General features: G+C 37.0%; 1 protein-coding gene across 6 annotated transcripts; it reads left to right on the top strand.

Moving 5' to 3' along the window:
• Positions 1-457: 457 nt before the first annotated feature.
• Positions 458-14120, top strand: LOC103144461 (histone-lysine N-methyltransferase SETDB1-B-like). 6 transcript variants are annotated; one of them, XR_001663266.1, is made up of 11 exons: positions 458-844; positions 2282-2377; positions 2472-2816; positions 2941-3075; positions 4886-5087; positions 5206-5279; positions 5630-5820; positions 6315-6441; positions 12320-12503; positions 13527-13636; positions 13749-14120. XR_001663266.1 is itself a non-coding variant. In XM_007561465.2 (9 exons), exons 1-8 carry the CDS (start codon positions 838-840, stop codon positions 6426-6428), a joined length of 1167 nt encoding a protein of 388 aa, XP_007561527.1. In that variant the 5' UTR covers positions 460-837; the 3' UTR covers positions 6429-6441; positions 6532-8167. The 6 variants fall into 6 exon arrangements, 2 of the variants coding, with proteins under 2 accessions (XP_007561527.1, XP_007561526.1); XR_001663268.1 differs by having other exon boundaries at positions 459-594; XR_001663267.1 differs by having other exon boundaries at positions 459-594; positions 2279-2377.
• The last annotated feature ends 230 nt before the right edge of the window (positions 14121-14350 follow it).

Here is a 14350-nt window from a genome sequence, read left to right as displayed (position 1 = left end):
TAATGCAGATGATACCATCAATTTGTTATCCAAATTCTCTTGTGCAAACTTGCAAATCTTTTCAGTTTGTTTTCAATCTAATTCAGTTACATTTGACTCAGCTCAGACAGGTTTTATGCGAAAACAAAAAACAACAAGCTCAAGTTTTTTTTCTGGAAGTAAATCCTTACCCTTAGTTACTGCTACAATAAAAATGTTGATTGAGATGATCAACTCTTTTAAGGTGTGATCATAGACGATGAACTTTCTTTCAATGAGATTGTGTGTAAACTAAAAATCTAAACGAGTTTATTTTCCAGAAACAAGTCAGAGATTTCTTTCTTTATCTCTATAAGATTCTTTATATGTGGCACTAATGGAGCTCCATACAGAAAGACAGTTAGGAAAAGAGTTATTCTTTTGTCAGTCAGTCATGTTCAAATCGCTTGTTTTATTACATTACTGTATGCTTTTGAAACTAAACAAACGTATATTATTGATTGGAAGTAAACACTAAATCTGCTTTTACACCAGCTGATGGCGGTGTGGCACAGTTTTGTTCTTTATCACACCCATAACCGACCGAAACAAGGAAGAAGAGCAACAACAACGGAGGTATCCAAAGTGGGGCTTTGTTAAATTCTTGTGTAAAATCTGCACAGCCGATTGCTTTTCCTCAAGCCTTTGATTTTTAAGGGTTACTGTCGATTGCGTTAGCTTCATTGCTAGCATCAACGGTTGAAAGTACCTTCAACGACCAAAAGGAAAAAAAAAAAAAAAAAAAAAAACAATAACCGTATTTGCTCGTGTGTGTGTTTTTGAAAGACCTTTGTCTTTCGAGGTGGATTGCTTGAACACATGAAAGGTAAGTGTGGTGTTACGTCTTACCTATTGCACGTTTAGTCACTTTGTAATAGTTTAAGTTGTAAATAGAAACGCTTTGCTTTGCAAGTAAGCTAAAGCTAACAATGAAGCAACTCCTGAGCTCACGGTGAACATTTCACTAAATCCTCTTCACGCTTCATGTGAATGTGAAGCACTACCCAACTTATCGATTATTTTTTGTTCAAATCAACCGACTCCAAACTTTATTTTGAATTTTTAATGGTATTGCCCGAGTGATGTGTACGGGTTTACTAAACAGGAACGTTGGTTGACAAAATACTGGGTATTATTTGTGAAAACAAAGCACATTCTCCATAACTTACTTCTAAGAGACAGACCACAACGAAGGCCTGTTTTTACCATTTAAATGTGCCATTTAGTGTGAAAATGCCCAGAACATATTACATTGTTAGGATTTATACACAGATGAAGCCAATACTGAGAATCCATGTGCTGCTTTTATAGGATTTTAGTGTAAAAGTAGCAACCAGGTTCAACTAATCAGATGCATTTTATTAATTTGACAATTTTACAGGGGTGTGGAAAATGATTAATTTTACACAAATCTGTAAAATGTGTCAATTTTCTGATCTGGAACATACAGATTTTTTTAACACAGCAAAGGAGAGAAGACTTCATCTGTGAATTGCTTCACATTAAGTTTATAAAGCTGTCAAATGGAAAAACGTTTGAGGCAGTCTTTATTGGAACAAACAACCCAGGAAATTCTGCTCTAGTTGCATTATCGAATAATTTTAAACATTTTTGTTTGTTTGTTTTGGAAAGATTCACAGGGGAGAGATTCTCTCAGAAACCACAGAAGGACAATTTAGGTTTGCAAAGTTGCTTATTTACTCTGAAGCATCTGAAGCGATGTCCACAGGAGAAATATCTTTTTGTAAAGCACAGACAAGCACGGTAGTGGAGGAGTGATGATGTTTTTAGTCACCGAATCAACAGTAAACATTTAAAAACAAGCACCAAGTATGGTAAAGTTTTTAGCATTTCTACTGGCTCCTAATTTTTTATATTAATTTTTGGAAATAACAGAAAGAGAGGATTTAAGTTTTGTTGGATCTTCTTCACAGGAGGGTATCATCCAGGCTCTGGCGGTAGCAGACTAATTACCACAACCAAAATCAAACCTAAACTTCCTGCATTTATTATACACATGTCCAGAATGATATGTCTAAAATCTCAGTTTATTCAAAACCGAATCATTGAACTGTTAGACATTTTTTTGACCAACACTGCCTATGCCTCTTAAGGTCCATCTCAGAGATATCTTGTGTGAGTTCAGGAGAAGAAATGTGGGTAAAAAAAAGCTTGAGAATAAGTTAAAAACACTTTTTTTTTGCCTATTATTATTATTATTATTACATCCCTTCCCTTGTTTTATTTGCTATGTTTGCAGTAGCAATGGAGGTGGATAAGCCCAAGACGAAAACAAAGAAGCTTTCAAGGTCGAGGAGGAAACAAAACAAGAGAAAAACGAATCCTGACAAAGAAAGAGGTAATCGCCGTTAATGCACATTAGCATGCAAGAATGAGTTGGGTTGAAAATGACTGAACTGAGAATGTTTTTGTGATTTATGATTTCTTGGTAGAAAATAAGCCTGATTCTCCGTGGGACTCTGTTCCCTCCACACACGAGACTCCCAGCAAGGCAACAAAGTTTGAAAATGGCTGCGACTCCCTCACTCTCATAAAAGACGCAGTTGTGGTTTTGACTAAGCTGCCCGAATATAAAATCGGCGCGCTGAGACCCCCGACGCCTCCGCAGTTCTACAGCGAAGACGAGTCCTTCAGCAGCTCGGATTCGGACACGCAGTGGGAGTCGGAGGAGGACTCCAGCGATTCGGATTTCTGGGTCATAAACAGCAAACTCAAATATTCAAACTCCTCCAATTGTGACCTGATAAGGATGCCTACAACCAGTCACAACTGCAACGGTAAGATCAACGAGAAAACTGCGAGGACGTTACGTCTCTCCCAAGTTAAAGTAAATGCTGTAGGACTTCAACATGTGGTACGTTGTATTTTCCTGTGGTAAAAATAACCTCTGTGTGTCAGCAGGTATCTCCCTTTGCTCGCGTGACAAGATCCGCCCCGACTTACCCGAAGAAGAAATTAACGTTGACATGATGGTTATTGCTCGTAGAAGACCTATGAGGTGGCAGCGTGGTAAAATAGTTGAAATAATTACAAAAGGTAAGATGCAAAAAAAAAAAATAAAAATCCTGATTGATACTCTGAGGGTAAACATGCAAAAAAGGGTTTGCATAGTTTTAATATTTACTGGTAAATTTTAGACCTTCTTCATAAACGTGGGAAAAAATAAAATAAATAAATCTTACATCACAGTAGCCTAATCCCACTGAAAAAAATTTACAATATGGTGCATCCACTTATTTTTGAGTGCTGTGGAGTTATTCCTAATTATCTCTAATTTCACTAATTTGCCTACAAAATATACAAGTTTGTATCCATTGTGTGTAGTATAGCCAATCTCTACTTAATTTAACATCTACTTGACATCAAAATCACAAGTAATGCATTTCTTTGAAGTATAATTATAACTTATTAAAGCAGTTAGGGTTTTAATTAAACTATTTTTCTCAGAGTATCATCTGTTTTACATTTATCTGCAAACTTCAGTAAAAACCACAAGTTAAAAAAAAAACCTCCCCAAAACTGTAATTTTCAGCCACGCATATCTGTGAAAACAAAATAATAAAAAAAAAAAACATTTTTCTTTTTATGGATGCTGATTTTTTATGTTTTAAAATGGTCTTGCTCAGTCAAGCACAATGACTTGTTGTGTGTGTAAATGTCTATAGCAGATAAACAATATGTGAACAGAAAAAAGTTTTTTTTTTATTATAGAGCAGATAAAATAAAATAAAAAACTCAAAAAGTTGATTTTAAAAATATAAAACTGTTGTGATTCCATGTTTTTTTCAACTTAGTAATTTTGACCCTTGTGGTAAAAAGGTTTGGACACCAACCGGGTCAGGAGATGTGAAAAGGAGTCGGAAGAAGATGGTCACTCATTACGAGTTTGAGAAACACATGACTCAACCGGTCAACACTCAAATAAAATAATAACGTGGTCGTTTTAGACACGGAGGACAGATGGTTTGAGCCATATGTGTGAAACATGACAACATCTTGACTCGTCTCCTCAGGCAGCTTCACATCGAAGCATGTGACCAAAACAGCTCGCGTGTGTTCAGCATTGTTTTGGGTTTTTAAGGATCGGCGGTGCCAACGACCCTGACTTGACTGTAGCATATGGCCAGGGTTTCATGTGACCCTGATGAGCTCAGTAGTGATTTATATTGCCTTATCAGGATGATTGTTCCTGATTAAAACGTATAAACATGATGCTTTCAGCTTAAGTGTCGCATAAGAAGTTGTTCCCTTATCTCTGGGTCGTGCCTTTGTTTGTAGTTATCTATCGATCTAGAGCGAAACCAACTACAGTCACATTCAGTAAATTGGAGTATACGTCCCGACGAGTCTCAGCCGTCAGATTAAAAGTACTTATTGAAAGTAACAAGTATTACTTTCATTTAAAATCACTTTTTTTAGTTGTCTGATGTAATATTCTAATTTTAAATGTCATGTTTTTATTAGTCGTTGGTGGAAAAATCACCATAACTAACAGAATTGAAGGCTTCCAATCATCCATCTGTGTGCAGTTAATCTAATTAATGTTTTTAAAACAAATGAGCTTTTCAATGATATTTTTAATTTATTGAATAGTCTGGGTTTTCCTGCATTATTATTCATTTATCCAAGGTGATACTTTTTTTTTAAATCCAAAAAGCTTTCAGTCAAAGAAAAACAAACTCCAAATCTATAACTTTACAACTTTATCAGACAACAGAAAGTAAGAAAACAAAAGAAGCAAGCTTTCAGACATTTTTGAGATGCAGTCGAGCAGAAAGATTTTTATTATTTATTTTTTAAAGCGAGTTGATTAATTGATCAGTTTCTTACTTTCTTCTCCTAACAGACGATGGGCGGTTGAAGTACAAGGTCAGCTTTGAAGATAAGGGGACGTGCCTCGTATCCGGACACCACATTGCTTTTGACAGCAGGCCCAAGGTGGAGCAGCTCTACATCGGGGCCCGAGTGGTGGTCCGCTGTCAAAATAATAAGTACCGGTTCCGACCCGGAATACTGGCTGAGCTGCCCAGCAGGAAAAATCAGTTCAGGTGTGTGTTTTGTTTTTGTTTTTTTTAATAAGAGAAAAAATACAAACGGTACGTGGCTTCGCCTTTAAAAATGTGCCGGTGGTTTTTGTTGTTTTGACTCGTTTGTTTGGATTTTTAGGTTTCTGATGTTCATGGATGACCACACACCAGTTTATGTCGGGCTTCCTTTGTTTCACATGGTGTGCAGACCTTGTAAGTTCACAGCAACAAATACTCGGGTTCTCTGGAGAAAACAAAAGCTTCATCGCATTATGCAAAACATTCTCTGTTTTTACGTATTTCATATTTTAGTGTAAGGTACTTGTATCATCAGATTTCTGTTGTTTTTTTTTAATTCATGAAGAATATATTGCATATTGTAACATTGGTGTGCACAATATTAACATTGCATAAGATGCAATAATCGCATTAGTTTCCTCTTTGCATGCCAAGAACAGATTGAATCTGTTCTTTGATTGTCGTATAAGTTCGCTTCCTTACCTACTTCAGACGGAGCTGTTCATACAGTAACACACTTTAATCTTTTGCTCTCTTCCCAACAGTGGAAGATGTTTTGGACGACGTTCCCGACGGAGCGCACAAATGCTTTATGAGACAGTACCTGAAGGACTGGCCGTACCCTCACTTAAACAAGTACAGAGCTGGACAGAGCTTTAACGTGGAGCTTAATGGAGTCATGCAGATGTGTGAGGTTGTTGTGATCGACTGCAGCTTAATGCAAGTTGTTTTTCAGGTCAGTGTTTCTTCTTTTGCTTCTTGTTTTTTTTTTTTACCTGTCTTTTAAACAGTTTTGCATGCAAGACGTTTATCTGTGAAGGATTTATTTTTCAGTCTTTTCTTGTAATTTGTAAAGAGAAAGACTTAATTTTACCTCCTATACCTTACATTTAAATTATGTTAATGAGAAGTATCTGTATTCTTGTTTCTGGTTCCTAACCAGAGGATCTGATTTTTTTTATATATATTTTTTTAGATGGCATGTTCGCCTGTTTTTCCAATCTTGCAAAATGGCTTAGAAAATGACAGGAAGTGAATTGAAGTATTATTAAACCTTCTTAGAAACTCCAATCAACTCAAAATTTTAATATTTACTTTTTATACATCCTTACCTCAGCACTAGGTTTTTTATTTATAATAACACGAGCAAGCGCATAACTATGTTGATATATTACATCAATGCCTTTAATATTGTGTTCCTAACATTTTTTATTTTTTTTTATCTTCCAGGAAAATCAGCGAAGGGAGTGGATCTTCAGAGGCTCTGTCCGACTGGAGCACATTGCCAGACTGTGGGAGGAGAGGAACAAGCTAGAGTCCAAGGACGACTCTGACTCTGATTAATCCATAGATGCAGGTATATGTAAAATAGATGTAGAAATGATAAATGCAAATTCCTAAGAGGGATGCGTCATTTTTTGTTTGTTTGTTTTTGTTTTTGTAACAGTTCAGCCTAAATGAAATTTACGTTAAAAGACTGAAAAGAGACCCCCCAGGCAAACCCTTCCCCGTGTTCTTCATGACGATGAATGACTTTAATTTTCCCTGCTCCCTAATTGTACAAATGTACTTACATTAATTAAACTGAAATGCAAAACAGTCCCATAGATTCCAGAGTATGTTTTTGGAGCTGAAACCAGGTTACCTGGAACTTTGACAAAACAATTTTTGATGATATGGTCGCCTAGAGATCTCGACTGGACACTATTCGTGGCAGCGGGAATTTAAAAAATGCAACGTAAATATTTCCAAAAACAGCCGAATTTTTCCCGTGAGCAAGGGAAAAGCCTTATGGCCCGTCAGAAAGCTGAATGGCAGTGTGCAGCAACGTGTGCAAGCTCTGCATTGCTCTGCTTGATACAGTTGAAAAATCTTTGCTAAATGTTCTTTTTTTGTTTCCTTGTTTTATTTTTAATTTTTAAACATTGTTGTACCTTCTTACTGGAAACCAGGCATTGCCTACTGCTGTGACGCAAATCTGCCAGCTGGCTTGCATAGCAGCGAAACAAGTTTTTTTTTTAATTTATTTTTTTTAATTTTGATTCGATACTCGATGTTGAAACTGGTTTCTCGATGTAGAAATCTTCTCTTCAACAGCTCGTGAAATCTTTTTTTTTTTTTTTTCCCCTGTGGTGTAACAATATGCATCATTTCAGACTGGCTTTGCTTTCCGTTTATCTACTCTGTTGATGTCTGACCCTTTTTCTTTGTGACGTTTGAGTCTTAGTTTCTCCAAAAGCTGGAGAATTATTTCATGTTAACCAATCATTTTATTATCCAACTATTAATCAAGAGGACTCAATTCAATATATTAAGCTTTCCTTATTCTAGCGTCTCAAATATGTTTTTGAAATATTAAAGATATATCCTTAAATCTATTACAAATCATTCTAGGTATATCTTGTGTGGCCACAAACAGAATTGCAGTGCTACACTATGTTGTCAAATGTTTTGCTCGTCTGATTTTAAACCTTTATGGACTTGAGTGACATCCTATTCTTAATCTGTGCCGTTTAGGATGTTGGCACCTATAGAAATTCTTCTGGGAAGTCTTCCCACAAAGATTAGGAGCGTGTTTATGGGAATGTTTAACAATTTGTGAGGTCAAACACTGGCAAGGTTTGACTGGCAAGGTCAAACCTTGCAAGAAGGTCCAACTTCTATGCTCTAATTCATCCCAAAGGTGTCAGATAAGATGAGGCCACCTCTAAACCCTTTCCAGAAAGTTGGGATTATGAAATTGTCCAAAACGTGTTTATGTCCTGCAGCTTTATTAGAAAACCACACAATCGTGTCTGCACCAAACTTTGCACTAGATACACTGCAGTCAATACATTGGATTGCCACATAAGGAGTCATTGTTCTTCACTCAGAACACATTTCAGTCGATCTAGAGTTCAGTCACGCTTTACACCACGACACCCAACTTGGTAACGTAAGGCTTGCATCTGGGTGTTTGGCAGTTGAAACCCGTTTTATGAAGTTTTCTACTGTTCTTGAGCTACTCTGAAGGCCAAATGAAGTTTGTAGTTCTGTAGATTTTCACTAGTTGCTATTACTACATAAGTGGTGAGAACCCCCCCCCCCCCCCCCCAAAAAAAAAGATTTGAGACATGCTTCTGATATCCCCCATTGGATTATTTTGTACATGTTAGATTTCCTTCAGGTTTTGTTCCAAATGCATTTATTTTCTTTACCATTTAAGATAAAGAACCTGGCCAAAAAAGGTAATCACCAATAAAAAGGTCGCACACTTTAGTGTTTTGTTGGTCTGCCTTTAGCTTTGATTTTTTTTGCTGTTGCTTTGTTTCGATAAGCTTCTGCGGTGTCACAGGATTTATTTCCATCCAGTGTTGCATTCTCCAAAACATCCCAAAGCTTCCCAATGGTGTTAAGGTCCAGACTCTCTGTGAGAATAATGTCCAACACTCCCTGAACTACTCTTTCACAATTTCAGCTTGACGAATCTTGGCCTTGTCATCTTGTAATATTCCCCGTGTCATCAGGGAAGAGACAAAACATTGGTGGAATAATCTGGTCATTCAGTATATTCAGGTAATCTGCTGACCTCATAATTTTGCTCAACTTTGACCTGACCCCCCCAGTTGCAACTCCAGATCATAGCGTTGCCCCACAGCTTGTACAGGACACACTGGGCACGAAGACCGTATCACTCCGCCTGCCTCTCTTCTTGCCTTGATGTGCCCATCGATCTAGAAGAGGGTAAATCTGAACTCATCAGATTATACGACCTTCTTTCAGAGTCCAGTCTTTTTTGCTTTATTGCAAATTGAAGCCTTTCTCTCCAGTGTTTCTGACTGATTAGTGATTTTCTTATGGTTGTACAGCTGTTCAGTCCCAATCCCTTGAGTTTTTTGCATGGGAAAGTATGCTTACTTTCACTATGAATCATGGCCCATAGTTACACTGTTTTATTTTTTCTTCTTTGATTTGATTTCAGTGATGTTTAAGTGATAACCCCCATCACAATTATTCGTGACATTTCTTCTAAAAGTTGATGCTTCTGGGCTGCACAGTGGTGCAGTTGGTAGAGCTGTTGCCTTGCAGCAAGAAGGTTCTGGGTTCAATTCCCAGCCCTGGTCTTTCTGCAGGGAGTTTGCATGTTCTCCCTGTGCATGCAAGGGTTTTCTCCGGTTTCCACCCACAGTCCAAAAACATGACTGTCAGGTTAATTGGCCTCCCCAAATTGCCCCTAGGTGTGAGTGTGTGTGTGTGTGTCTCTGTGTTGCCCTGCGACAGACTGGCGACCTGTCCAGGGTGACCCCGCCCCTCGCCCAGAACGTTAGCTGGAGATGGGCACCAGCAACCCTCCCGACCTCACTGAGGGACAAGGGTGTAAAGAATATGATGATGCTTCCTCACTCTCCTTCCAATAAGTTCTTGACTTATTGGAAGGAGAGTGACCCAGTAGTTTCTGTAATCTCTTTAGCTGTTTTCTCCACTTAATTCAAATGATTTGACCCTTCTTAAACAGACTGACATGTTTTCCACAGCCAGAGGATACATCTTTCACTATGATGGTTCAAGAAACAAGCTACTCATTAAATCAGCACTCTTAAATGGTGCGTTGCCAGCAGAAAGATGCAGTAATTATCCAACAAGGTATTTGCTTAGTTAAATCCAGTTGACAAAACGCTTTTTGGTCAGGCAGTGTTTGTATTAGACTATATATACCTCTTTGTGAAAGATTACAGAAGAGCAAGCAACTCAAATATTAATATCCTAAGTGTTTTTATTCAAATGTGATTGCATTTATTTTGAAAGTATATTTATTGCATAGTAACAATATGATTTGACAGTCACTTTTCAGATATTGATTGACACTTATTTTATTTGATTTAACTGTATGCTTTTTATTTTAGTCATTTTTGTTGTCTACTCAATCTTCCCTCTAATTGTCCCAAATGAACTATGAATGTTAATTGTTTATGTTGTCATAATTTTTTTTTTTTTTGTGTGTCCATTTGTGACTCTTCTTTTTAAATATTTTGTAATTTTGGTTCTTGGTCATTTTTGTTTACTCATCCTAATTTTCAAAGGCTGGCAATAAAACTAGTTTCTTACACAACTTGCCTCATGTTTTACTTTGTTTGGTATCTTCTGTTTGATGAAAACTACCCCGGTTACTTTAATCTCAGCTTGGTGAAAATTGGGAATAAAGATGTTTTCAGATTTGAATTTCTTTATTTTCAGATCAAACTGTTCATGATCGAGCCAGTCTACTTCAGTGTTCAAAAATAAATCTGACAGGACGTCAAATTTCACCTTAAACCCCAGAGTTTTTGTAAACATCAACAAGCTTCTGTCAGCTTCCCAGGTTCTTGTACTTTATTTAAATTTGACACCCAATCACGTCCAGGTGTAGCATCCAACTCAAACAATGATCCACAGATGAAATAAAATTGGTTAATAAGTTACGGAGCAACCCAAAACTTATGTTGTATTTTGGGGGTCTCAAACATGCATCATGACATTCTGGGATATGAATACAACAGGATAAACTTTGGCAATGATCCTGACCCCAAACTCCTTTAAAACATAATGCACTATGCTTAAAAGTCTTATCCAAAATAACAAGGCTGCAACAAATGCCAATAAGGCTAGAAATGAATTAAAAATAAAGGAGATGCAACTAAATATGAGAGGAATTGATGGTTTTGCTAAGTTTAGACTAAAATGAGAAATTAAAAGAAAAAAAACAAATGAAAGTGTAAGTTATTGTAGTGTTTTTACTGACCAAAATTACCAAAAGAAAATGAATATTGTACTCCTTGCAAAATAACTCAAATATAGTTTTAAGGCTTTCATTATTATTACATTCCGTTAAAATTCCATACATACTCATGTACAGTAGGTGGCGGTATGCACCTTAAAGTTGCTTGCGATCCGCCATTATACAAAAGAAGAAGAACATTCCGTACCAGGTGGTGGCGCCACATCATCACTTGCCATCCAAAAGTGCTAGTTTTACTCCCCGAAGAAGAAGAAGCGGGAGAAGAAGAAGAAGAAGAAAGAGCAGGAGAGGAAGTTGCAGTTGACTTGTTGAAAAACATTTTTACTGGTAAGATGTGCACATTGATTAAACTTATTAACATGACGTAACTGTAGACATATGTTTGTATGGGTAGCGATTTAAATAGTTTCAGGCCAGATGTAAAATTTGGTTCACGAAATGTTAGAAGCTGTACGCTCACGTAAAAAAAAATATTTTTCTCAATAGAAGGTTTCGATAGAGATATACAGATGGTCAGACAGTTATTTACCATCTGAACATCTGATAAGGCAATGTTTTCTTTGTTTCGTCGACAACATCCCTCATTTACGATACAACAGCAATCGACTCGCTTTGATTGGTTGGAGAGGTTTGGGGGATTGGCTTTGTGAGATAATATACTTAATTTCAGCCCAAATTACATTTTATTAGATGTTAATTAGAATAGAATAGAAATATCATTCATTGTTGAGAAATCCAGGGGTCGCATCATAAAGTTAAGTGCATATGTACACAAAGGTAAACAGTTTAAAAAGGTAACAGAAAAGTGTCTTTTGTCTCCTACTTCTTGCACTGGAGCACTCTTGAGTTGGAGCCGGCCTATGGAAAGCGCTCAGGGTCATACATGCATGTTATTTTTGTGAAAGAAATGACTTTTTTTTATCTATTTTTTTCTTTTTTTTTTTTTTTTTTTTTTTTTGCAAAAACGTCATTTCTGACAAACTGGAACTCAACATTAATTTTATACCTTGTAACCCAATGTCAAATACTTTACAACCTCTTCCGTGTTTTCTCCCTGGATTATCCTGTGTTTAGCTTTGTCTGCCTTCCTATCGACTTTTTCCTCTGTGACAATATCCACACAGGATGACTCTGCCACCATCGTGTTTCACTGTGTGGTTGGCACTTTCAGGGAAGTGGAGGTTTACGGTTGTATTTATTCTGAGACTAAATAACATGCCGGTGGATTCTACTTACTAATGAAGTGACTTCAGAAGGTATTTGGGTAGACTTGATTACACGTAAATCAGGATAAATGCAAGTAAATACCGTACTTCTACAACTTTCATTTGTTAAATGATGAGAATAATGAAGAACAATTCAGTTTAACAGTTATGCACAATGTTGCGTTTGAACCTGATAAGATGGACAGGGAGGGAAACAGGAAGCTGTGTGGAACACATGTTTACCTCACTTCTGTTCTGTACTTGTGATCCTTGAGTTGTTGCAGTGCGGATGGAGAGAAAAGAAATAGAGATAAGCAAAGAAGAGCTCCAAAGCTTGATCAGAGATGAGGTTCACAAACCCAGGCTGTCCACCGCTGGCACTCTTATGAAATACCGGCTGCTGCAGTCTCTACTAGAAAGAAGGCAAACACTGGCAACCAGATTTTTAAAGCTCTGTCAGTAAGTATTGTCAGTCTATGTCTTACTCATATTGTTGCCATATTCTTGCACTCTTAAAAGACAGGTTCTCGCAGAGACGTCGACGACATTTTTCATCCTGAATAAATTATAAAACGTTTTTGGTTCTTGGCTAATTTGTTGCATCTTGGGAAACAAATTAAAATTTCATTTCATTTTCTGGGGACACAAACTTGGTGACAAAGCTGATTCTGAAGTGATGAGTGTGCTTCTCTCATCCTCTTCTCCCTTGTTTTAGAGCATTAGGAATTTTTTTTTTTTTACTTATTGTTAGATTTATATCATAGTTGGACCTTTCTGGTGTGTCTCTGATGCATCCTAATTTAATTTTTTTTAACAATTTTACTTAACCATTATCTTACCTTGCAAGTTGTTTTAGACCAAATTCTCGTTTCCAACGAGGACCTGTTAGGAAAACATCACATAAAACAATGTCATGAGAAGGCAAACAAAAAATACAACCATATTCATACTGACTAAATGTACTATGTACACATGATAAATCAACAGTTTTTAAAAACGGGTACATTAATCATGTACTATAAATTTTACTGAACTGATTAAGGTTAACATACTGATGTTTAGTGTTTTTTGCAAGTTGAATTTTGATTGATGAAGGGGGAGGGGAGCTATTTGGAGATAAAAAAACAAGAATCTATAGTAGTGAAAATAAAACTGTAGCTGTTTTGCTCTTCAAGTTTGGTTTCTCCTGAGTGGAGCATTATCTTCCACATGTTCACTGTGATCTGGTTTGTGGCAATTTGGAGTCTGTATTCAGGAAAAAAATGTGAATATAGAAGATATAATCTAATTTAATATGATGGATATTTTATGCTAGAAATGTGATCAACTTTTAAGGGTGTTTAGACATTTTATGCACACTCAATATTCATTAGAAAACATTATCTGAGCCAACTAGAGACTCTTCACTTCTTAAAAACTATATTCAGGGTGTAATTTCCTGCACTCTTTGTTTTGTTAATTTTATTTTCTGTTATATTGTAGGTCTGTTGTGATATTTGAGAACACTGTGAAGGAACTGTACTCTCTGTTGGGATGGGAGTTCACCGACTTGGATTCTGACAGTGAGGACAGTGAAGAACCCACGAGCTGCAGTAAGAGAGAAATCAATCGCCTCATAAATTGAAACAATTGAGATTGAAACTGGGATTTGAATCCCACTGATTTGCATTTTCTTCTTCTTTTTTTATTTTTTTTATTTTTTAGGGCGTACTTTACCATTTGTGTTTGTTTCTTCGGGGGATCGTATTTGCAGACCTTCAGCTTCCAGGGACTCGACTTCACAGTCACCAGTGTCGGAACTTGAAGAACGTCAGGAGGAAATTGATAGTCAAAAAAGCCTCAGTGTCGCTTTAGAAAAAGAAGCTGTGGTGGTTTTGAGTAAACTTACAGATTCTGAGATTTCTGCCGCTATCCCGCCTCTTTTGTCTGACTCTGACAGCGATAACGAGGATAATTTAAGCTCTCCGGAGTCAGATGGCCAGTGGGAACCAGAGAAAGAGACGAGTGAATCAGACTGTTCACTCTCAGATTTTAGTGTTGGATCCAAAAAGAAAAGAAAAATTAATAAAAACAGACCAAAACATACAAAGCTCAATCCGGCTTCCAAAAGAAGCAGAATGTCTTCACCAGAGACCAGGAGGGGCAAGAGATCAACGACTACTGTCAAAAAACCATCCAAAACATCGACAATAACAACACAGCCGTCCAAAACATCGACAACAACAACACAGCCGTCCAAAACATCGACAACAGCAACACAGCCGTCCAAAACATCGACAACAGCAACACAGCCGTCCAAAACATCG

This window comes from Poecilia formosa, unplaced genomic scaffold (genome assembly GCF_000485575.1).
Source record: "Poecilia formosa unplaced genomic scaffold, Poecilia_formosa-5.1.2 Scaffold127, whole genome shotgun sequence".
In the NCBI taxonomy this organism is placed as follows: Eukaryota; Metazoa; Chordata; class Actinopteri; order Cyprinodontiformes; family Poeciliidae; genus Poecilia; species Poecilia formosa.
The sequence above is the reverse complement of the archived record's forward strand: the minus strand, read 5'-3'. Positions and strand labels throughout refer to the sequence as shown.

Excerpts from the sequence above, each read along its gene's own strand:
- LOC103144461 (XM_007561465.2), top strand. Across the intron at positions 5,280-5,629 it reads TCACATGGTGTGCAGACCTT|TGGAAGATGTTTTGGACGAC; the intron begins GTAAGTTCACAG and ends TCTTCCCAACAG. Across the intron at positions 5,821-6,314 it reads TAATGCAAGTTGTTTTTCAG|GAAAATCAGCGAAGGGAGTG; the intron begins GTCAGTGTTTCT and ends TTTATCTTCCAG.